Below are 23,716 nucleotides of genomic sequence, written 5' to 3'. Positions count from 1 at the left end.
AATTTTCCTAGTGCCAGGGTCAAACCAGTTATCTTCAGTGAAGAAACCATATCCCATAAAAACATGTCAGGTAGACCTAAATTCTAACTTGTGTTTATCATATGGTCTCAAGCAAGGATAGCAATCACTTCGAGAAATCCTCAAAGAATCATACAGGCCTTTGAACAATTTGAAATAGGGAGAAACATTTTTCAGAACTTTGGTGGGTAATCTATTTATTAGAAACAAAGCAATTTCAAAGGCATGCCCCTAAAATTTTCTAGGGCAAGAAAAGTGAGCCAAAAAAGATAAGCCAGTCTCTACAGCATGTCAATGACAATGCTCAGGAACTCCATTTTGTTCATATGTGTGAGGGCATAAAATTCTACGTTCAATTCCATTTTCTTGAAGCTAGAGACGATCATATACTCTCCTCATTTGTCACCACAAAAACGTTTAATATATCTAGAAAAGAGGTTCTCAAAAAGCAATTTGAACCTTTTAAAAATTGTAAGAACTTCATATTTGACAGTCATAGGATAAAACCATATAAACTTGTTGAAATCCTCTACAAAAATAACATAGTAGTAGTAGCCATCAATAGACTCATCTGGGGAAGGTCTCCATGCATCCGAAAAAATCAAGTCCAAGGGTCCATAAGAAATAGAGTTAGAAGAGTGAAAATGGAGTTTGTGACTTTTCCCTTTCTAACAAGCATCTCACACTAAAACAAAATTCTTTGAATTAACTAGTAAATCAAACTTTTAACGACTTTAGAATTAGGATGCCCTAAATGTGAATGCCAATTTAAAAAGTCTTTTCTCTAACCAATGCTTTGGGAGAAAAAGAGTTTCCCAAGCAAAGTTGATGCAATACATCCTTAATGCTGCCTTGAAGGAGACATCTCCCCATTGTACGATCTTTCATATAAAAGATAGGGTAAAATTCAAACATTGTTATCCCTTGTTAATTGTGAGACCCATAGTAAATTGTTGCAAATAAAGGGAACATAAAGAACTAAATTCAGATATACCAAAGAAGAATTTGTACCAATAGAGATGTTACCAGTGTTACCAATAGGCAAGCCAACACCATTTCGAACTTGAACACGATCTGATCCAATGAGGGTTAAGCAAAATGAACATTGTCAAAAGCATTGGTAACGTGGTGAGTGGCTCCAGAATCAGGGTACCAATTTTTGTTTGGAATAGAAACATTATATTTTTCAGAAATATTCATAGAAGGACCATGAGTTTTTGGTACCTTAAATTGCATGGTTGAAGTGTTGATAACAATCCTTGGCTTTATGGCGAGGCCAAGCACAGTTCTGAAAAATGATTTTTTATCTAGGGCCACCAACTTGAGAAGGTGATTGAGCTAACTGCGGGGGACGATTAGAAGGGAAGCATCCACATCCAAATCTACCTCTTTGATAAAAAGCCCCTTGTAGGGATGTCTTAGAGGCTGAATTCCATGAGGTTGGCTTTTGGCCAGATTTTTTTCGCTAAAAGGATCATTATATTAAGCGAAGAAGAAATATTAAAAGTACATCAATTAATACCGTATAAAGAACCAACCTCCCTTACCCGCAACCACTGTTGCCCCCAATACACCCTTCCTCACTGGTTCCTGCTCAGATTAGAAAACCACTAACTTATAAAACGAAATCTAGGACGTCTAGAGGCATCCACATCAAGTTCATTAAGGATTGAAGCTGACCAAGGAATGTTAATATCAGAAATTCCTGTTCTAGCTGCCGAATTTGCCAAAAAATCTGCCACTGTATTAGTTTCACGATAGCAATGTGAAATCTTCCAATCTATAGTCAACAAATATTCTTGTAACTCTCTCCACATATGAAAGATATACCAAGGTATTTTCTTCTGCTGTATTAAAGTCACCACAACTTTTGAATCACTTTCTACCCAAAGCTTTTTAATTTGTAAATGCCTTGCCCAACGTAATCCGTGAATGAAAGTTTCAACTTCAGCCTCAAAGTTGGTTTTAACATTTAAAAAAAGACTGAAATTGAAAACCACCGCAGCAACTTCATTTCGAAATACTCCTCCACCGCCAAGACCTTCTGGATTGCCTAAAGAAGACCCATCAATATTTAGTTTAACCCAACCTACAACAGGGGGACACCAAAAAATTTCTTGTGGAGGAGCAGCACTAAAAACAGAGAAGTGAAGGCCCAGTCTTCTTGCATCCGAAAAAATTGTAGGAGTTACTTTTCTTCCATCCATTTTAAAGCCAAACTGTACTAAGTCAGAAAAAATTAAACTCACCACCTCATCAGTCCTGAAATTTAAATTTTCAAACTGGATTTGATTGCTGACCATCCAAAGAAAGTATAAAAGCAAACAACATCCATTAATCCAAGCAGTCTGTAAAGGAGACTGTGAAGCCTGGTGTTTCCAAGCCTTAAACGACTCTACAATCGAATTTTTTACTGTCCAACTATAACCAAACTTTGCTGCAAAAGCTTCACCACATCCACGTGAAAATGAGCAGTGAAGAAAGAGATGTCCTATGTCCTCTGAAGCTTTACCACATAGATTACAACGAGAGGCCAGTATAATCCCTTTCCGAGTCAACAAGGCATCAACAGGTAGCCTATCATGAAAAAGTCTCCAACAGAAAACTTGTTGTCTAGGCTGCAAAGAAGTCTTCCAAATACTTTTAGCCCATTCCAGTTGTTCTCCTTTTCTACGATAGAGATCCCATGCCGATTGAAAACTAAACTCTCCCCCCACCGAACCTTGCCAATGGCAAACATCAACAAAACCAGCACAAGGTACAGGATATAACATAATAAGAGAGATTACCTCTTGAAATTTGGCATTGTCCACGGACGGAAATCTCCACTCCCCTTGCTGTAAACAATCTGCAACAGTCAATTTCAAATGACCCTCTAAATCTAGAGGAATACCAACATAGTCTGCAATGGTAAAATTCCCCAACCATCTGTCAAACCAGAAATTTATATTCTGACCATTTCCAACTGACCACCGTTCATTAGCTTGAACAAAACCCTAAACCTTCTTCAATCCCAACATCAAAGATGACTGCTGCCCATAAATCTTTAAATTTCCCCTTTTGTCCACCATCTTCCCCTTTAAAAAATGAGCAAAAACAGAGTGTTTATGTTTAATTGTCCAAGCCAACTTGCATCAGGAAGCAAAATTGACATCTCTTAATCTCCGAATACCCAAACCACCCTCACATTTTGGAGTACATACTTTTTCCCAAGACATTGTAACCTTCTTCACAGCCTCTATACTCCTTGTCCAAATGAAATTAAGCATCCAAGCCTCTGCTTGAGAAATAATAGAGCTAGGCCACCAATACACTGAAAAATTATGAATTGGCATGCTAGAAATAACTGAATGTACCAACTCCACTCTACCTGCCAAAGATAACAGCTTTCCACACCACCCTTGTAGCCGATTCTTAATCTTGTCTAAAATTGACAGCGAATCGACACGAATAACTCTTCCTTTAAAAATATCTATCCCCAGATATCAAGTAGGAAAGAGAGCAATTGGGATATTTAATGTGTCCACAATTTTCTGTTTTCGACTAGGAGGCACACGTCCAAGAAAAAGCTATCTCTTCTCCAAACTAATATGTTGACCCGAAAATTCTTGATACTTCAATAAGAAATTTTTCAAAGCTTTAACATAACATAAAGAAGCATTTGAAAAAATAAAAATATCATCAGCATACATCAGAATGGAAGGAACTTCTACTCCCCTGGGATCTGGCAAAGCTCTCAATCTACCAGCAGCTATCAAAGAATGAATGCCCCTGCATAGTACCTCTTCTGGAAGAAGAAAAAGAAGAGGAGATAAACTTCTGCATATTTGGCCGATTTTCCATATGCTTGAGATGCGCCAACACTAGACAGTTCATCTTTCAAATGGGGGTGGCAGTGGTTCCTAGCAGGGAGGGAGTATGGTGGTTTTTGGCAAGGGATAGGAGGGTTAGTTATGGGAGGGTATTAAATAAGTGTAATTAAGTCATTTTATTGCCCAAAGGGCATTTAGGTCATTTTACACCCAACTTAATAGAAAATCCTCATTTTGGGTAACTTATAATTTTGAAAATGGGTGCCATGCAATTTAGGCCATAATAGTGGGTGGACACTAGTTTCACCCCAATAATTGTAGGTGCCATGTAAAGAAGTTGACGGTGCTTTAGTGTTTTAACTACTTGGGTAATTGAGGCCAATTAGGGTTTAAGTTAAAAAGTCTTTGAAGTTGAGGGTAGTTTGGGGTTTTAAAAAATATTTAAGGGTAAAAGTAGAATTGTCAAAGCAATCTAGAGGGGGGGTGAATAAGTTGCAACTAGTGGATTTGCCTAATTATTCATTTTAATTGCAAATAAAAGATATATTGTAACTTCAAATGAAATTAAAATATTACAATCAGTCATAAAGACAAAAGATTTTATAGTAGTTCGACTTTACAAGTCTATGTCCACTCCTCTCTTGGTCTTAAGAGAGTATTCCACTAGTGATTCACTTCAACACGGTGGGTAAAGATCAAACCCTTACAATTTATAGGGCAAGAAAATCCTTTATAATCTTTGTTTTAGAAAGGGCAAGAGTACCATTTATAATCTTTGTTTATCCTAATGCAAAAACACCCTTAATCAATTCTAGTCAAGGTTGACTAGAATTGAACAAATACAATACAAGAGATGTAGGATGTTACCTAACAAGGGGTGTAACACATTACCCCTAGTGTGAATGTGATGCAATGAAAATGAAAGCTTAGATAAAAATGGATGCACCACAAATGATTTTAAATACCCTTCAATCACCTCAAACTTGGCTCCAATGAATTTGCTTAGACACCTTGGTATGTTCTTCAAAGTTGAGTGGGGATGGAAGGCAATAACAAGTGCTTCTTCACAATTTGAGAGCTTGAAAGTTGTAGGTGAGTTATTGCTCAATAGGCAAGGTAGAAGGTCTCAAATGGGGTTGATTGGGCCTATAAAGATGGCACACAATTGTTTGGCCCAATCTAGAAATTTCAGTGAAAGTACAGTTCAAATGGACGTCCATTTGATTCAGACAGAGCTCCGTCTAAAGAGTAACCGTTAAAATATTGCCATTAGGCTTATTTGCAACTAGACGAAATTCCATCTGGTCAAACGGACAACATTCTGTGACCAGACGGATGTTTGTCTGCAACACAAAATGCCCAGTAAACTCAATCATAGGTACTTGGGGGGTGGGTTAGGGATTTATAGCCAACCATAAGCCTTATAACTCTCCTAACATGTCCTAGGTCAGTCCAATGACATGATACATGTGCAATTGAGTGCAATTACATGTGGGTGTGCATGAGAGTGTCCTAAGTCCTGAATTTTTCTAAGTCGTCTTGCTTAAGCTTGGCTTGATATTCTTGAATCTTCTTGTTCATCTTGACGTAGACTTCTTGTTCAAGCTTGGCTTGTTTTGACTTGGCTTCGAACATCTAATGAGTTGGACTAGGTCCACATGCTTTCATATTGAACTGGACAATCATGACTCAATATAGACATCAGTACTTCATATTTATTATCATCAAAACTAATGGAGGTTGATATAACAATGCTAACATAGCATATTCCAGCAAAATTTAACAGAAGGGAAGTGTTTGGTATCTTTGCCAGGTAAGAGGGGAGGTAAGTGATATTTACCCTTAAAATTATATATATTATATATAGTCGATATAATACACCTCTCTCTCTCTCTCTCTCTCTCTCTCTCTCTCTCTCTCTCTCTGTATTCAGTATTTGAAGTTATTTTTTATTTTATAATCTCTTCTCTTTATTGTTGTCGAACTACTTTTCATTTTTACCTCAAAAAAAAAAAAAAAAAAAAAAAAAAAAAAAAAAAAAAAAAAAAAAAAAAAAAAACAAAACTCCTTGTCATTTTTGAACGACAATGGTTGTTTGTATTAGATTTTCAAATAGGCAAAGAAGAGAATGATAACTGACACCAATCAAAAAGAGTTTTATCCGATAATAAAAAGTGAAAAGTAATTAGAAGATTTCACAAACTAGGCTTAACATCCAAGTTTTTCATTGTATATACTTTTAAATAAACTATATCAATTTCAATTTCAATTTCTTTTATGTACGAAAAAAAGAAATACTTGTGTTGTCACTTGTAATCGAGTTCCCCTTTCTTATTGATACGAATTTTTTTTTTCATGTTTAATATATATTAGGTTAAGGTCCCTCAAAAATTGACATATGGGATATTGATTTATCTACTTTGCTTGCTTGCATTCTATTTGCTCATTATGAACTTTGTTTTTCTTTTTTCCTTTTTTCTGCTGAAAGATAAAATTGTTATTAAACTACAAGAGAACTTAGGTACAGAATTATACATTTCTCTTTGTCTTGGGTTACAATTGATTTCAATTTCCTATTGTAACTCCAAGATAAGAACATGGGTAACAGACTTACCGTAAATAAGAAAGCAACTGAAGGTGGATGTTGTCAACAGAAGAGACAGCAAATATATCAGCCACAAACTAGTAGGAGATGGGATTAATTGATCCCAAAGTTGTTTGTTTGAAACAAATGAATGAACAGTTAGATGGAGAACGTTAGCCTACTGCAACCCTTGGTAGACTACTATAGCTAGAACATTAAGGACAATTTTGATAAGAATTCATGCAAAAATGAAAGTAATCAAATGAGACCTAAATATAAATCCACTTAATGTTTCTTCCCTGTTAAGTATTCTTAATTTGTTTCGGTATCTATATCATTCATCACCTAAATGCTTTTATTACTATTAAGTTGGTTTCAACTATGCAGGTACGAAGGAAAGTTAATAGAGGAAGTTGTTAAAACAATTCGGATTGAATTGCAAAAGAGTCGTTCCATTCTTCTTGACAACCTAGTAGGAATTCAATCTCACATTGAAAATATGCTGGACCGTTTAGACATTGAATCTACTGACCGAAAAACTATAGTGGTCCACGGCCTTGGTGGTATTGGAAAAACAACAATTGCTAAGGCTGTTTACAGTAAAGTCCTCATTCATTTTGAAGAGCATAAATTCATTGAAGATGTTCGTGACAAGGCTAAAAAGCATGGGATTGAATATTTGCAGAACCAACTTATCACTGGTATCTTGGGTCAAGAAAAACATAATATTACCAATGTGTCTGATGGAATGCAACTAATCAAGGGAAAATTCCACAATAGAAAAGTTCTTATTGTGCTTGATGATGTGGATAGAAGTGATCAAGTAAAGTCTTTGGTTGGAAATGGTGAATGGTTTAGTATTGGAAGTAGGGTCATTATCACAAGTAGAAATATGGATCTCATAGTTGCCCCAAACCAAAGGACTTATGAACCCCAAGTAATGGATCCAAAAGATTCACTTGTCCTTTTCAGCCATTCTGCATTTAGAACTGATAAACCTCCAATTTATTATTTGGATCTTTCAAGAAAGATTGTGGAAACCACTGGAGGACTTCCCTTGGCTCTTAAAGTTGTAGGCTCATCTCTTTATTCAAGACAAGAAAGATCAAAATGGGAAAATGTGTTAAAGAAATTGCAAAAATTTCCCAATACTGATGTCATGAAAAGCTTGAAAGTAAGTTATGATGAGTTAGATGTTGTGGAGAAAGAAATTTTTCTTGACATTGCTTGTTTTTTAATTGGAAAGGATAAAGACATTGCATGTTACTTTTGGAAAGGATATGGTTTTTTCGCTGAAGAGGGAGTTGATACTCTCCGTGCAAGGTCGTTGCTAACGATTGATGAATATAATAACCTAAGGATGCATGATCAGCTTCGGGATTTCGGAAGATACATTGTTTATCAAGAAAATGAACTCGTACCGGGAAAACGTTCTCGAATATGGTCTGAGGAGGAAGCCTTTGAAGTAGTCGATACACTGACGGTAGGTATATATATATATATATATATATTAATCTATGTGAGGAGTTTTCAGAATTAGGTATTCTTTTATTCTTACTTAATTGAGGTTGTCATTGTAGGGAACAAGTACTGTTAAAGGACTCCATGTTCAAGAAGATAATCTAATTGCCAATGAAGGAATTTCTTCAATGACAGAACTGAGCTTACTTCATATTGATGCTACATCTGTTTCTGAAAGAATGTTATGTGGAAGAAATTCTCCTGAGAACATCACTTATTCTTTTTCAAAATTAAGATGGCTTTGTTGGAGAGCATTTTGTCCATCTGAATATCAACTGCCCAACTTCCATCCAATAAAGTTGGTTATTCTTGATCTATCCTATTCTAGAATGTCAGATGAATGGATTGGCTGGGAGCACATTAAGGTTTGGAGCAATTAATTTTCTATTTCATATAATTTGTTAATAGCAAAATCTTGCATGGAAAAAAAAAATCTCTATTTTGTCCTTCTCGAGCTAATTACTACATAAATGCAATTTTGTAGGTTGCTGTCCGTCTGAAAGTTCTAGATCTCAGGTATTGTCATGAATTATCTAGAACTCCTGATGTTTCAAGGAATCTACTCCTGGAGGTATTGATTCTTAGAGGTTGTGGAAAATTGATGATGATGGATAAATCCATTTATTATCTCAGGAACTTGATCATGTTAGATATGAGTCACTGCAAGTATCTGAAGGATCTGCCGAGTGAAATTACCCAGTTGACGTCACTCAAAAGGCTCAATTTAGAGAGATGTCCTGGTCTGGTCACTCTGCCGGAGAAGCTGGGCCACTTGATCTCCTTGGAAGAAATTAATTTAAGTGATTGTGAAAGTATGGTGGAGCTCCCAAATGAACTTTGTCAGTTGACTTCTCTTGAAAGTCTGAAATTAAATGGATGCCGTACTCTACAAAAGCTGCCGGAGAAATTGGGTTGCATGACCTCCTTGGCAACGCTTGAGATAAGTGGCTGCAACCGACTTGAGTCCCTTCCAGATCTTCCTACTAGTCTGAAATGCTTCATTAGTCAGAATGTTACATTACTTAAAACCGTCTCAGGTCTTCCCTCAAGTTTGACTAGCCTTGATATTTCATTTTGCTATTCACTTCGAGATATCTCATCTCTTCCCTTGAGTTTGACCAGACTTTGTGCCCACCGTTGCACGTCATTGTTAACACTATCAAGTACACCAGGAGGCTTGTGGAATTTACAGATATTAGATCTTGGTCATTGTGGCAGCCTAGAAAAAATTGAAGGCGTCGACGAGAAATTGGATTCCCTGGTGGACTTCAACATTGAAGGCTGTGTAAGATTAAAGAAGATACCAAAACTGAGGGGTTCGAAATATCTGAGGACTTTAAAGCTGGAGAGGAATCACTTCATATCTGATTTTGAAGGCGAAGGGATGGATTCTCTGGAGGCGTTGAAGATAAAGGACTGCAAATCATTGGTAAAAATACCATACCTGCGAGATTCGAAAAGCTTGAGAAAATTAGATATCACTGGATGTCGCGTACTGTCCGAGATTGAGCACCTTGAGTACTATGAATGCTTACAAGAGTTGAGAATAAATTGGGTCACATCATTAGAGACATTATCTGCTGATCTTTCAAGGTTGAAAGAGTTGCGGATATTGTGGATTGAGTACTGTTGGAAGTTAACCCATATCCCAGGCCTTGGCAGATTGGAGTCCCTGCGAGAATTGACGATAGTAGGATGCCGACTCATTCCAAGATTACATGGTTTAGACAGGTTGGAATTATTAGAGAACTTGACTATCAGGTGGTGTGAATCCTTGGAAATATTACATGGTCTGCCAAAAAGCATGAAGCATCTAGTGATTGAGCGCTGCTTGAATCTAACCGAGATTCAAGGTATTGGCAGATTGGGGTTCTTGGAAAGGTTGGACATTAGTGTGTGTGATTCCATCATAATACTTGATCTGTCAAACTTTGAAAACTTGAAGAATCTAAAGATTGCAGACTCCAAGAATCTAACCCAGATTCATGGCGTTAATGAATTGAAATTCTTAGGGACTCTGAATATTTTGTCGTGTGAGTCCTTAGAAAGATTACCAGATCTCTCAAATTGTAAAAATTTGAAGGAACTAATAATCGCATGCTGCAAGAAGCTGACTGAGATTCAAGCTGGTGATGAATTATGGGAGTCTTTGCAGGTCTTGGATTTTAGAGGGTGTACATCATTGGTAAGATTACCAGATCTGACGCAGTCAAAGAAATTGCTCAGGCTAAATGGTTTGTATGCAAAACACTATGGATCACAAGAGGAATTCCTGGCTGCTGGCATATTAGAGACAGAGTATATATGGGATGGTACTTTCTCTCTAACTTTTATTGTTTGTTTGTTTTTATGTCTGATTAAGCATTGATTTTGGATTCTGACTTAGAGACCTTTTAGTTCTGGTTTTCGATTTCAATAACTTATACATCCTTTATTTTTGCTTTTCCTTTTGTGTGTGTGCGCACTTGTGTTGAGGCTCCATTATCTCAGTAAAATTTGGCATTCTGGCCCCTTGCTATCTTCTTTTTTCCTTCTAACTCTACCTTTTTCCTTTAAAAAAAGTCTTAAAAAGGTCTTTATGGAAATTGTTGAGGGAAAGATCAGCTTCGTCGAACAGTTCAGGTTCTCCTTAGCCTCCTGGAATTAGAACGAAGGTGAGAGTGGGTCGCCTCTTGGGACGGGAAACCACCTCCAATGATTAAGTCAGTCCTTAAAGAAGAAGCTGAGAATCAATGTTTGAAGAATAAATGCTAGGAATTCATGGAGGGAATATTTTTCGTATAGTTATGAGGAGTAATGGCTGGAGAAGCTTCGCCTCTACCTGGGGGTGCTGCCTCTATATATAACGAACCTATGAGCCTTCCATGCCTGCGATGGCCAACTGATCCTTCATGGTGGGGCTCGATGGTGGAGATAGCCTCTGTGCCATGGTGATGTTGCCCTCTGGCAACGGCAGTTCTCAGGGCAGCTGTGAGTACCTCTTGCAATCAAAGAATCAACTCAAGTATCGGCCTGATGTGACATCGCTCCTTGGTTAATGAGACAAAAGGTGGTGTTGCAGTACCCATGGCAGTCTTAGAGCGAATGTGGAGCATGCAAGCTATCTCCTGTCATTGCACAAGCCTCGAGACATTTATTGCTGAAATTAATGCTGGGAGGCATCACCTGCGAGGAGATATACCGAATCCCCTAAAGGCCGCTGGCTTTACTGAAAAGACGCTGGGCTGCTGGGCAACTATAGCAATTGGGCTTGTCATCGAGCCATTCCTACATTGCCTACTGTCGTCCGAGAAGTCTCTCGTTCTAGCTGGCGAGCAATATTTGTCCGAATCGTGGAATCACAAGGTTGTTCTAACTCAACCGTCCCGGTCCAATGGTTCTCTTCGGGTCATCCACAACATTAGCCCCCTAATCTTTGTGACACTTTTCAGTCACGAAGAGTACTCTCGAGTCAGTAGGAACAATCCTTCTGTAATCATTTGAGAAGTCCTATTATCACTTCTTGGCTATCGTGTGAAGCAAAGGAGGTGATTCTCGAGACGTCAGCATTAGTGGGTGCCAACTGTCCATACGGTTGTCGTCAGGGGTCACTTCGCATACGTCGTTTCCTAAACTGACGCTTTGAGCGAAGGGCCACACTCAAGTGGTGCTAACTTTGAACCAAAGTTTTTGCAGACAAAGTATCCGTTGGAGTTAGCCCTTAAGCTTTGCGCTATTTTGAACAACTTCAGGCTGGACTCTCTCCGGTTGACGCTCTCAAATCACCTGCGATTTTCCGAGCATCATCTTAGAGCTTCCTTTACACGTCGGGTGCCTTTCTTCCTTAGTAAGTTTTTCTTCCCTGTTTTGGTGCAATGGGTAGGAAATTGGTAAAGAAACATAGTTCTGTTACCGTGGCCAGTGCCCCTCCTCCTTCAGGTCCATGGGCTGAACATGGGATCTCCAGTGATCCCTTTGCTGACAAGCCCCTCTCTATTTCTTCCGCTTCAACTGTGGCTGCAAGCCCTGTGGTGAAACCCTTATCGCCTGTTTGTAGGGGTGCAGTTCCAGAATCCCATAAGTCTGGGGGAGCGACCCTGGGAGTCGTTCCCTTGAGTCCTCCAGTTTGCAACGATGTCGAAGGCGAGTCCATTTCTGGGTCCCTATTCTTTCCCAGCCTTCTTCGTCCTCACCACATTCGATTGATGAAGACTGCATTCAGGATCCCTAATGAATACCCGGTCAGACTTCCTGGTCCTTGCGAGAGGGCATACTTGTTGAAAGAGGGGGAAATCCCTCTGTACTTTGACTCTATATTGGGCGGCCTGAGGCTTCCCCTTTGCACTTTCGTTATGCAAGTCCTCTTTTACTTTGGGCTTAATTCGGGGATGCTAGCTCCCAACGGCTGGAGGAGCCTCGTCGGCTTTATGGGGTATTGCCGGTGTATGGGCATCGACTGTAACTTGAACGTGTTTAGGTCTGTCTACTCCCTAAAAGCCCTAGAGTAGGAAGGCTGGTTTAGCTTCTGCAAGCGGAGCACCTCCTCCCTGAAGTTTCGCATCTTTGAAGAGGGAACTCTCCCTACCAGCCACAAAAAATGGAAAGTTAGGTTCATTGCCTGTCGCATCCCTTCCGATAGTATCGTTTTAGGTTGGCTATCTCCGAGCCAGAATTATGTTCTACAAATGAGCATCAAACCCTCGCTGAGCAAGGAAGAGCTAGACTTGTATTCCCTCTTCACAGCAAGGAAGGGGACTCCCATCCATGGCCGAGAGATGGAGTTTGAGGCCCCTCTAGTTCTCTGGGAAGTCATGGCTGGTAAGTCCCTAAGTCCTTTTTTCTTTTTTTGCTCTCAATCATCGGTGTCGTCTTGATATATGTGTGTTTTTGTAGACCCTGAGATGTCCGTCAACAAGGACTTCGTTTTTTAGCGCTACATGGACTCCCGCGCCGCAGCTAGGAGGGAACATGAGAAAGCCAAGGGGATAGGAGCCGGATCTTCATCGTCAGCGTTTGGACTTCCAGGCCCTGTGGCTAGGACTCCTCCCGACTCGGAGCTGAAGACAACACTTGACATTAACCGAGAAGCAGCAAAAGAGGACGTGGTTAATACTGAGGAGACCGAGGAGACTCCCGATGAGGAGGAAGAGCCTCTTGTGCGCCGCAAACGTCTGGGTTCATCTCTTCCGGATAAAGGCAAGATGAAGGTGGTTCGCTTTGAGAAGCCCCCTACACCTGACTCTTATCTGACTTCGGGGTCGTCCCTTGCAGGAGTGGTTATAGGAGTGGTACCCATTCGTGGAGTTCCGTCTGAAGAGCTTGGAAAAGATTCTGATCCTCCAGTGGTTGTTCTTCCAAGCATCCCTGAGAAGACCCCTCTGATGGCTGACACAGTAGCGCCTGCCACTAAGGTAGCATTTGTGCCCGAAGTCGGGTTTTCCAGCATGGCAGCTGCAAGTGAGATGGCGATGCCTACTAAGGGTACTCTGCCTTCCCTCCCCCCTCGATGGGTTCTGTAATGGGAGCTCTACAAGAGGGATAGGATCCTGGGAGACCCTGTAAAGTCGAATATGTGAGCAAAGCATACCACAGCTCCTGCCTACCGAGAAGCCTACGATGACTTGCTGTCTTTGAAAATTCACTCGCAGTTTGCTCATTAAGTTTTGAGCTTCAGGCTGCTCTCGGTACTTCGCTTTTTCTTGTTCCATAAGCTTTCCTGACTTATTCTTTCTCTGCAGGCATCTGTATGCCTCTCTGAGTCTGATGGAGTCATATGTGAGGAGGTACAGGGCATCGATCCAAGAACACTCCAGTGTTACCCGCGATCTAGATTATCAGATTGAAAGATATAGGATCCTTCAATCGGAATCTGATGAAGCCTTCGTAGAGGCCAACAAGTCCAAGAAGAGTCTGGAGAAGACAATGCTAGATTTGGGCAAGGTTCGCTCAAACTGCGAGCACTATCGAAGGGGTAGAGACAACACCTGGTCGGAAGCCGAGACGGCAAGACAACGGAAGAAAGATGCCTTGGCTGCTAAATCCGCATTGATGGAGGAGATGAGTTCCGAGTTGTCCCAGCTTCACAACGACAAGGAGGCCGCCGATGACACGATAGCTGAGCTCCGGAAGGAGGTCGAATCTATCTCTGCTTCTCATTTCAAATTGTCTACCTAGAGGTATCAATTGGTTGCCGACCTACCGATTTCTGAGAAGAATGTTCAGGAGTTGATAATGTGCAGCTCCCGTAATGTTGAGGATATCATCAATGAGTACAAAGCTTCAGAGGATTTTAAGGTTGAGCTTGCCAATAAGGCCATTCCTGGTTTTGAATTTGGCCTGGATACAGCCTTTGATCTTATGGTGAAGAAGCTGCTGGAGGAAACCTTACGATTGGTCTGTCAAGTTTCACCCTTTGATGCTCGCACTTGTGAGAGGCTACAAATTTTGGCTTTCAGCTGGCTGTAGGAAAAGACTCCTGGGACGCCTTTCTGGAAGCCAACTTTTCTTCCTTTGGTGTTCTACCTTCACCTCCTGAAGACGACCTTGGGCAGACCACTTCTCCCCCTGCTTCACCGATTGAAAAATAGTTGTAGAGTAGAATGGTAGCAGGAATGTTGTTCTTGTACACTTGGTCTCCAAGAAAGTTTTGATACAAGAATTTTCGTTGGAGTTGTAATTTCGCATTATCCGCCCCCCTTGCCGGTAAAATTTCCTTAGGTGCATGGTGTTCCACACGTGAGCGAGTTCTTTATTAGTTTCCATATCCTTGAGCTTCTAGGTTCTCGGTTGTAGCTCTCGGACCACCAAGTAAGGTCCTTCCCATCTTGGAGATAGTTTGTTCCTTTGCCTTGGGGCTGAGACGTCAGCTTGTCGGAGAACCAAATCTCCTTGCTGAAAAGTCTTGCTTCTTACCCTAGAGTTGTAGTATTTCGCCACTTTCTTCTGATAAGTAATGTTTCTGTAGAAAGCCACTTCTCGGATTTCGTCAATGAACTCCAAGTTTGCTCTGAGCCCTTCTTCATTCTGACTTTCTTTGAAACATTTCGATCTTAGTGATCTTGCCAGTACTTCTACTGGGATCAAGGCCTCTGTCCCGGAGGACAGTTTGAAGGGAGTTTTCCCCATTGGAGTTTTTGATGAAGTCCGGTAGGCCCAGAGAACATGGGGGAGCTCATCAACCCATTGCTTGTGACTCTCCTCCAATCGTCTTTTAATGCCATCTAGCAATGTTCGATTGGTGACTTCCACCTGACCATTACATTGGGGGTATGCCACCGAGGCTTTCCTGAAGTCAATGTGGTAAGTTTTGCAAAAACCTTCGAAGGCAGGGTTGTGAAACTGAGTTCCGTTGTCGGTCAACAATATCTTTGGTAAGCCAAATCGGTATATGATTTTGTTGCGGACGAACTTCTCCATTTTTCTTTCCGTGATGGTGGCCACCGCCTCTGCTTCCACCCACCTGGTGAAATAGTCAATTGCCAATTTTCTTCCCCCGGATGCCGGTGGAAATGGTCCCAAAAGTTCCATCCCCCACCTCGCGAAAGGAACTGGGCTGAGTATTGATACTAGAGGAACTGCAAGGCCTTTTTGGACTGAGGAATGCATTTGACAGGGTTCGCAGTGATGAACGTAGTCTTGAGCATCCTTAACCATAGTTGGTCAATAGAGTCCTTGCCTTAACATTTTGAAAGCCAATGCTCTAGCCCCCATGTGAGCTCCGCATATACCCTCGTGTACCTCTGCCATTGCATACTAGGCCCTTGCAAAGCCAACACACTTAAGAAGCGGTCCCTCTATTGATCGTTTGTATAAGACTCCTTCCACCAAGGTAAACTTCGTGGCTCGTCTTTTCACAATGTTAGCCTGAGTTGGGTCTTCAGGTAGCCAATCTTGTTTCAAGTACGTCACCAGCTCGTCCATCCAAGATGGTTTTGTTTCTTCAATCTCCATCATTTCTAAGGTATTGATGCTAGGTTTGTAGAGAATTTCCTAGTAAACTGAAGCTTCTATATCTGAAATGCCAGCAGAAGCCAGTTTAGCCAAGAAGTCGGCTCTCAAATTTTCTTCCCTGAGGATATGGAAAAACTCGCATCGATCGAATTGAGCCTTCAAGCCGTTTGCCATATTCAGATAACTTGCCATCTTTTCTCCTCTGGCTTCATAGTTGCCTTTTACCTGGCTCACTATCAATTGAGAATCGTTGTGTATCCTTAAATTTTGAACTCGGCAAAGTCCTACCAGCAATGCCTCTTACTCGGTGATGTTGTTGGTTGCTGGGAAGGCAAAGCACATTGCATTAGTTAATGATAAATCCACCAGGACTTTCCAGTACTAGGCCAGCTCCGCTTCCCGTGGTGTTACTTGCTCCGTCTACGAACAAAGCCACATTTCTGACGGTCCTTTGCTTTCACTATCGTCCCATCCGGCAGCGGACTCCACAATGAAGTCTGCGAAAGCCTGGCCCTTTATCGCCATTCTCGGCTGAAACTCTACTTGGTGTTTGCTTAGTTCTATGGCCCAGGCGACCATTCTCCCTGCCAAGTCTAGTCGATGAAGGATTTTCTTTAAGGGGGCATTTGTGAGAATTGTTACCAGATGTGCCTAGAAGTAAGGCCTTAGCTTCCAGATAGATATTATCACGGCCAGAGCCAGCTTCTCAATTTCCGGGTACCGAGTTTTGGACATCTAAGAGAACATGAGAAACATAATAAATAGGCTTTTGGATGCCTTTGTCTTCTTGAACCAAAATAGAGCTTATAGCTTTGGGAGATGAGGTGAGATACATGAACAAATTTTTCTTGGGGTAGGACACACCAAGATGGGAGATGAGCTTAGCTTGTCCTTTAGTTCGTCAAAGGTGCTTTAACATTCGTCTGTCCAGATCATTTCCGCCGTGGTGTTGAGAGTTCTCAGGGCTGCAAAGAAAGGCTGACAGCGCTCACCAGATTTAGCCAAAAAGCGGCTCAAGGTTGCAACTCTTCCCGTCAGACACTGAACTTCCCTCATGGTTCGTGGCGACTGCATGTCTAAGATTGTTTTGATCTTTTCTGGGTTTGCCTCAATGCCTTGCTACGACACCATAAATCCAAGGAATTTCCTGGACGACACTCCAAAAGCAAATTTTTTAAGGATTTAAGAGCATCTTGTACTTCCGGATGACGTCGAAGACTTCCACCAAGTTGCGGATGTGGTCGTTGGGATCAATGCTTTTAATAAGCATGTCGTCCACATAGACCTCCATATTTCTTCCGATTTGTTCATTGAAGATCTTGTTGACGGCTCATTGATAAGTCGCACCAGCGTTCTTTAGACCGAAATGCATCACCCTGTAATAATAACTTTCTCGGTTGGTCATGAACGCGGTGTGGACCTCGTCCTATGGTGCCATCAAGATTTGATTGTAACCGAAATAGGCGTCCATGAAACTTAATGCCCCATGTTCTGCTGTAGCATCGATTAGCAGATCAATCCTTGGCAAAGGGTAACAGTCCTTCGGGCAAGCTTTGTTGAGATCAGTGTAATTTGTGCACATTCTCCACTTCCCGTTGGCCTTCTTTACCATCACCACATTAGCTAGCCATTTCGGGCACTCTATCGGCGAAATAAAGCCTGATTTAGCAAGCTTTTCTATTTATGTCTGAATAGCGATCTACTTCTCCGTAGAGAAGTTTTTCCTTCTCTAGATGATAGGCGTAGCCCCCTTGTTGATCCACAAGTGATGTTTTGCTACGTTCCTGTTAATTCCACGCATATCCTCAGCTGACCAGGCAAAAACATCGGTATTCTGGGATAGGAAGGAAGTCAGCTCTTTCTTGAAAGCCTCTGGTTGTTCTGAACCGATGCTTGTCTCCCACTCAGGGTGTTACGAGCTCCGGGGGACCTTCTGTAGTTTTTCTACTGGTTCGCCGTGCTATAGCTGACTTTCGTCCCTATCATCATGCACTTCCATAGCAAAAGTTGCTCCTGCAATAGGAATTGCTGGTTGTTTGCGGATGTAGTTCAAGTAACACATCCTGGACTACCTCTGGTCCATTTTATAGGTCCCTATTCCCTCAGTAGTTGGAAATTTCATCATCATGTGCCTGGGAGAGATCACTGCTCCTAACGTCATCAGTATAGGACGTCCCAGGATTATGTTGTATGCTAAGAGATTTCGTAAGACCATGAACATGGTGCATACGGTTACCTGTTGAGGGAAAGTCCTCATAGTCAAGTCCAATTGGATGTTACCTTCCATGGTGGTGGAACTTCCCGCAAAGCCATAAAGTAGGGCCGCTGTTGGCTGGAGGGCTTCTTGGTCTATCTTGAGCATCTGGAATGCATCATAGGACCAAATGTCCGCTGAGGACCCAATGTCCACCAAGACCCTGTAAATCATATGATTTGCCAGCTGTACTCTAATGATGATAGAGTCATCCTGCGGGGTACAAACATCAACGAGTTCCGTTTTGGCAAAGATAATGGGTTTGCTTTGAACAAAGCGAGTAATAGCAGTTGGCTCCATGGCACTGATAACACGTGCTCTCTGGCTCAATTGGCTAACCGACTTGGGTTTGGGCCTCCCGAATATTGTGTTTATTCGAGGGAGATCCTCGTCCCTAGGGGCCATTAGAGCCTTCCCCTGAGATCCTACTTCCTCAGGAGGAGGGGTGCGGCTACGCCTTCTAGAAGAAGGGGAGGCTTCTCGGCGATGAGAACCCTTTACATGCTGATCCAGTTGTCCGCTGGCAATCATCTTTTCAACTCAATCTTCAACATTCGACAGTCATCAGTGTGATGTCCCCTGTCTTTGTGATACTGACAGTATTATCCCATATCGGCCCTGTTTTGTGGACGTGCCTGCATCTTCCCTGGTGTCGTTAGAAGTTTGGAGTCTCCCGAGTCGCGGATTTGCATCAGCACCGCGGACCACGACTTATTAAGAGGAGTGAAGGCTTCCTCATCTTCATCTATCACTTTCTTGCCGTGCCATTCCTATCGGGGCTTAGGATCCCTCTTTGCGAAGCGAGATTTGGAACTAGGCTCAGCTACTTTTCGGACAGGGGGATCCTCCTGGTCCCTATTATGGCTTCGATTGGCTTCCAGGACTTCCTCTACAATTGCCATCTCGTACCCCAAGTCTAGGAGTTCGGCAAGGGTTTTCGGTTTCTTTTCCACAATGGAGGTAATCAGCTTTTTGCTGGTTACAGCTCTTTGAACACCGTGAACGCCGCCTTATCATCAAGATCTTTGTTCAGGATAGATATACAGTTGAAGCGAGAGATGAAATCCTGTCGGCCTTGCTTGAGGGCCAACAAGTTGTCCTCGTTTTTGTCCTTCTTGATGCCACTTTTGAACCTTGCTGCAAAGGCATATCCCAACTCCGTAAAGCTATGTATGGAGTGTTTGGGAAGCCTGGAGAACCAGGTAGTGGCTGGGCCGGTTAGAGATACTGGAAAGCACCTGCACTTTATGGAGTCCCCACCTCCACACATAGTCATGATTGACGTGAAGTAACTTATGTGGGCCATAGGGTCCATAGTTCCATTATATGAAGTGAAAGTGGGAGTATGGAACCCTACAGGCAGGGGAGCCGCCATTATCTTTGGAATGAAAGGGTCTTGACTTAGCACTAGTTGTACTTCGTCTAGGACCTTCTTATCCAGCTGGAAAAGACGCTCATTCATGTCCTGGATCTGGCGATATAAGCTTTCATCGCGAATGGATCCGGAGGCCTCAGAGGGTCCACCACTCGGGCAATAACTTTTAGACTCCGCCACCTGCTCCTTCAGAGGTCGTCTGGTGCCAGCAGCCTGGGTATGCTTAGTGATAATCTCCGGGCAGGAGAATGTATCATTGAGAGCTCCCAGTCTGTCAAAGACGGAGCCGTTACCTCCGTTGGTGGCCTTCGCCTTCTTTTTGTCTTTGCGCTTGGTTGGTTCAGGAGGACGTGTATTACCGTCGTCCCTCAGAGCTCTATCGACAGCGCTAGCATGGTAGGGTTACCAATTTCATGAGGACCAGTGGCAAGAACCAAAGAGGGCTTGAAATGTCCTCCTTGAGCTGCCATGGAGTGCAAAGAACTGAGCATCTCGAACATCATCTGTTGCATGTTAGGGTGCGTCTCTGGGTTGGATGTTGGAGCAGGGGTGAACCCTAGTGGGGGAAGATCAACAGGAGGATCAGGAGCAATCTCCTGCTACTCACGTCCCACGACGAGTTGCCCTTCTTTCGAAATCCCCGGTCTGGTCTTCCGACCGGGACCCTTCTTCTTTGGTCGCTGAATGTCCTGAGATTGGGACACCCCTTCCGGTGACTCTTCACTAGCCATTTATGTTACTCAATTGTAGGGAAAGCTACCAAGCCTTTTGTTAGCGCTTCCCACAGACGATGCCAAATGTTAAGGGAAAGATCAGCTTCCTCGAACGATTCAGGTTCTCCTCGGACCTGGTTCTCCTTAGCCTCTTGGAATCAGAACGAAGGTGAGAGTGGGCCGCCTCTTGGGACAGGAAACCACCTCCAATGATTAAGTCAGTCCTTAAAGAAGAAGCTAAGAATCAATGTTTGAAGAATAAATGCTAGGGATTCATGGAGGGAATGTTTTTCGTATAGTTATGAGGAGTAATGGTTGGAGAAGCTCCGCCTCTACCTAGGGGTGCCGTGTCACATCATCCCAGCCGATACCCTAACTGGCATACCCGAGAGTGTGATCCACAGCCCTAAAGATCAAGTTTAGGAACGATCATATCCATTTCGCACAATAACATAATCAAAAGCAAGAACAAATCATAATGTTCAAGTAATTTATAATAAAAGTCAAGAAAGGATCTCAGAAGGATCACTATAGAATATTAGAGTGCGGAATAACAAGATACCAAATCAAAAGACAGCTGTAGAGTATAGCGGAAATATACCCTACAAACACATGCGGAAGGTAGATCAAAATCTAAGTAAAGCTCTAAGCTAATACAAGTAAAGTAAAAGATACGTCTAGAAGAAACAAGAGAAATCTAATCCACATCTTCAGTCAGCCCTTCTTCTCCTTCAGTCTTCATCTTCTTCACCTTGTGCTTCCTCATACATATCGTCATAGTATTCAAACCTGTAGAGAAGTCTAACAAAAGATTGTACAAAAAGGAATGAGTTTCGAAAGAAACTCAATAAGGCAAGTTAATCCATAACAACATAAATAACATGTGGCAAAACATAACAAGATGCAATGCAACATGAGACAGATAATGTATGTATGCAACTAAACTCTATGTATGCTGGTCTCTATGGTAGACATGCTTTAAGTCATAGCACCGTACTTCTTTGGGTAGGTCAGTCACTCCCCCTCAGCCATCCTGGCATCTTGGGTTTGCCGGGTAATTGGGTAAAGTCCTCATCAAACCATGGTAGGGGATTTAGTGAACACACTCTCTCACAACCATTTGGCATAAGTACCGGCGCATGTCAGGGAAAAGCCTAGCCCAATGCAAGTCATCTAGTTAGTTACATCAACTCAGGTCCAGATACTTCCATTCCTCGCCCCGACGATCCTTTCTGGTATCCTTTCCACTAGAGTCCTAATAGTCCCGGACTACGGACTCATCAACCCTATTGGTTATCCACATATGGTAAACGGGAAGCTCTCATGTCCTCTCACGGGTTGGTTACCGGTCTTGAGCGCCCATGAGCCGAAGTCTAGCCATATGCAACCCTCCAATAAATGGCCTTTTTCGAGTATCCACAATGTGATCCATGTCCTCTCACGGATTGGTTACCAGTCTTGAGCGCCCACAAATCCCCATTGCTACCACGGGTCGTTCGGTCTCAATACCCTTCCGATTTGGATCTGATATAACAGGGTATATCCTAGCCAAACACTGCTAGACAGCCCTAGGTATGACAACCATTGATTCGGGAAAGCGTTGATGGGCATCTTCGGAGAACATCCCATACTATTCCCTCCGATGTCCAAGGACAAAAGTGTCAAAAGGACACTTCCCAATCCCAAACCAAACTTAAGTAAACACATTCTCAGATCAGTCATAACATATACAACCAACAGTTCATCATATACAAGAGAATGTAAAAGCAAAATCAAATTAGGCAATAATAGGTAATTCATATAACATGAAAAATGAAAAAGATAATATAAACAAGTGCTACTGATCTCACAGTAAGAGATCAGAATTAAATTATAATAACAGTAAGTAATCTCATAGTTTCACAAAGTAGAAACCAGAGAACAAGCAATCTATGTAGTTAAGGAATTAATTGTCCTTACCTGATTATCGAAGAATATGATCCAAAACCAAAGAGAGCAACTCCAAACTTAGCAAATAGACCCCTAACAATCATAGATACAACATTAGGAAAGATGCCTAAAAGATCAAAGAGCAAACGAATCAATTCGGGCGAAAAACGAAGCTACTGACTCCTTTGGTCTAGTGCTTGGTAGATTGGCCCAGTCGACCAAGCAGTCGACCAAGCAAGTCAGTACGGAATAGTGAAAACTGTTTTGGCCATAACTTCTTCGTTTGAAGTCAGATTGATCCGAAATTCGAAGGGGAAATTCCTAGGATGTATTAGAATCATATGGGAAGATAAAATCATCAAGTCATGGTCAAAATATGGGTTCTTGATTTGACCCAAGAAATTAGGGTTTCAAACTTATGGTTCCCATAAAAAGGTTGAGATCACAGAATGAAAGAAAACTAAATAATTGGCCAAAAGCAATAAGGAAATCATAGGAAAACTAATTTAGGTTAACAGAAACATTGCCCATGAGGTTTCCCTCGCATGGGAGGTTAACAAGAGTTTCCAGAAGATCATACTAGGGTTAGGGTTTCAAGAAAATCTTCGGCTATGGTTGAGATCATGATGATGATCATAGATCTCAAAGAAATGAAGGAGATCACGAAGGGATGGTAGCAAGGATGCAGTATCAACTTCTTGATCTCAATCAAGAACAAGATCAAGAAAAGAAAATTAATAATTCAGAAGAGATACTAACCTTGAATTGTCAGATGAAAGAAGAGAGGTTTCAGATCTACAGAGGAATCGTTCGAAATCACCAGAGAGAGTTTCGGAGAGGTCTTCTCACGTTCAAAAAGTGTTTAGGAGGCTGCCGTAACTAAGAAACTCGAAGTAGGGTTTAAATAGAAGTGAAAAACCCTAAAAATTACAAATTCTCGGATTTGGCAAACCCTTTGGTCGAGTGCTTGGTCGAGTGGTCCAGTAGACCAATCAGTCGATCAAGCAGAACAACAAGGTTCAAACAGGGATTCGGAGGGCTATACAGGGTCAAATTGAGTGAGGTTTTCTTCTACGAGTCAATCAAGAAGTCTAGTTTCCATAAACACTTTCAGATCAAGAATTGGAGTTCATTAGGTCCACCAACTAAGCTCATATTCTTTGATGTGCAAGCAGGATTTGACAGACATAGTTCAGAAACTTCGGACAGGGATTTGAAATGTTATATGGGGTCAAATTGAGTGGGGCTTTCTCCTGGACGTCCATTACGAAGTCTAGTTTTAGGAAATATATTCGGATTGAGCACAGGAGTTCATAAGGTATTTCACCTAATTCACCCCTCTTCGGTGCGTAGATTCAGAACAAAACTGATGGATCTCATGGAAAGGCTAGGGGTAATAAAGATTCACCATAGGAAAAGAGAAACAAAGAATGCACAATCTGAAAAGGTGTTGGGAAGTTTCCAACAGATAAAAGAACATTAGGGTCTCAGATATGGTTACCTCTCATAAGAGTTGGTTACCTCCCATGAGAGTTACCCATAATAAACTCTCACAAAAAAAAAAACAACCCAAGATAGGTA

At 41.8% G+C, this 23,716-nt stretch overlaps 1 protein-coding gene across 1 annotated transcript in view; it reads left to right on the top strand.

Annotated features, from left to right (window-relative positions):
• LOC149000152 (disease resistance protein RPV1-like) overlaps positions 1 to 7,482 on the top strand; it is a 33,379-nt gene extending 25,897 nt beyond the window's left edge. Inside the window, exons 2-3 of the mRNA XM_089139131.1 lie at positions 6,802 to 7,351; positions 7,441 to 7,482. Coding sequence (XP_088995257.1) covers positions 6,802 to 7,351; positions 7,441 to 7,482 — 592 coding nt within the window. The remainder of the gene's footprint in view (positions 1 to 6,801; positions 7,352 to 7,440) is intronic.
• The last annotated feature ends 16,234 nt before the right edge of the window (positions 7,483 to 23,716 follow it).

Source organism: Hakea prostrata, chromosome 11 (genome assembly GCF_041222555.1).
Source record: "Hakea prostrata isolate BN-2017 chromosome 11, UWA_Hpros_2, whole genome shotgun sequence".
Taxonomy (NCBI): domain Eukaryota; kingdom Viridiplantae; phylum Streptophyta; class Magnoliopsida; order Proteales; family Proteaceae; genus Hakea; species Hakea prostrata.
Note: the sequence above shows the minus strand (reverse complement) of the source record. Positions and strands in the feature narration are given on the sequence as shown.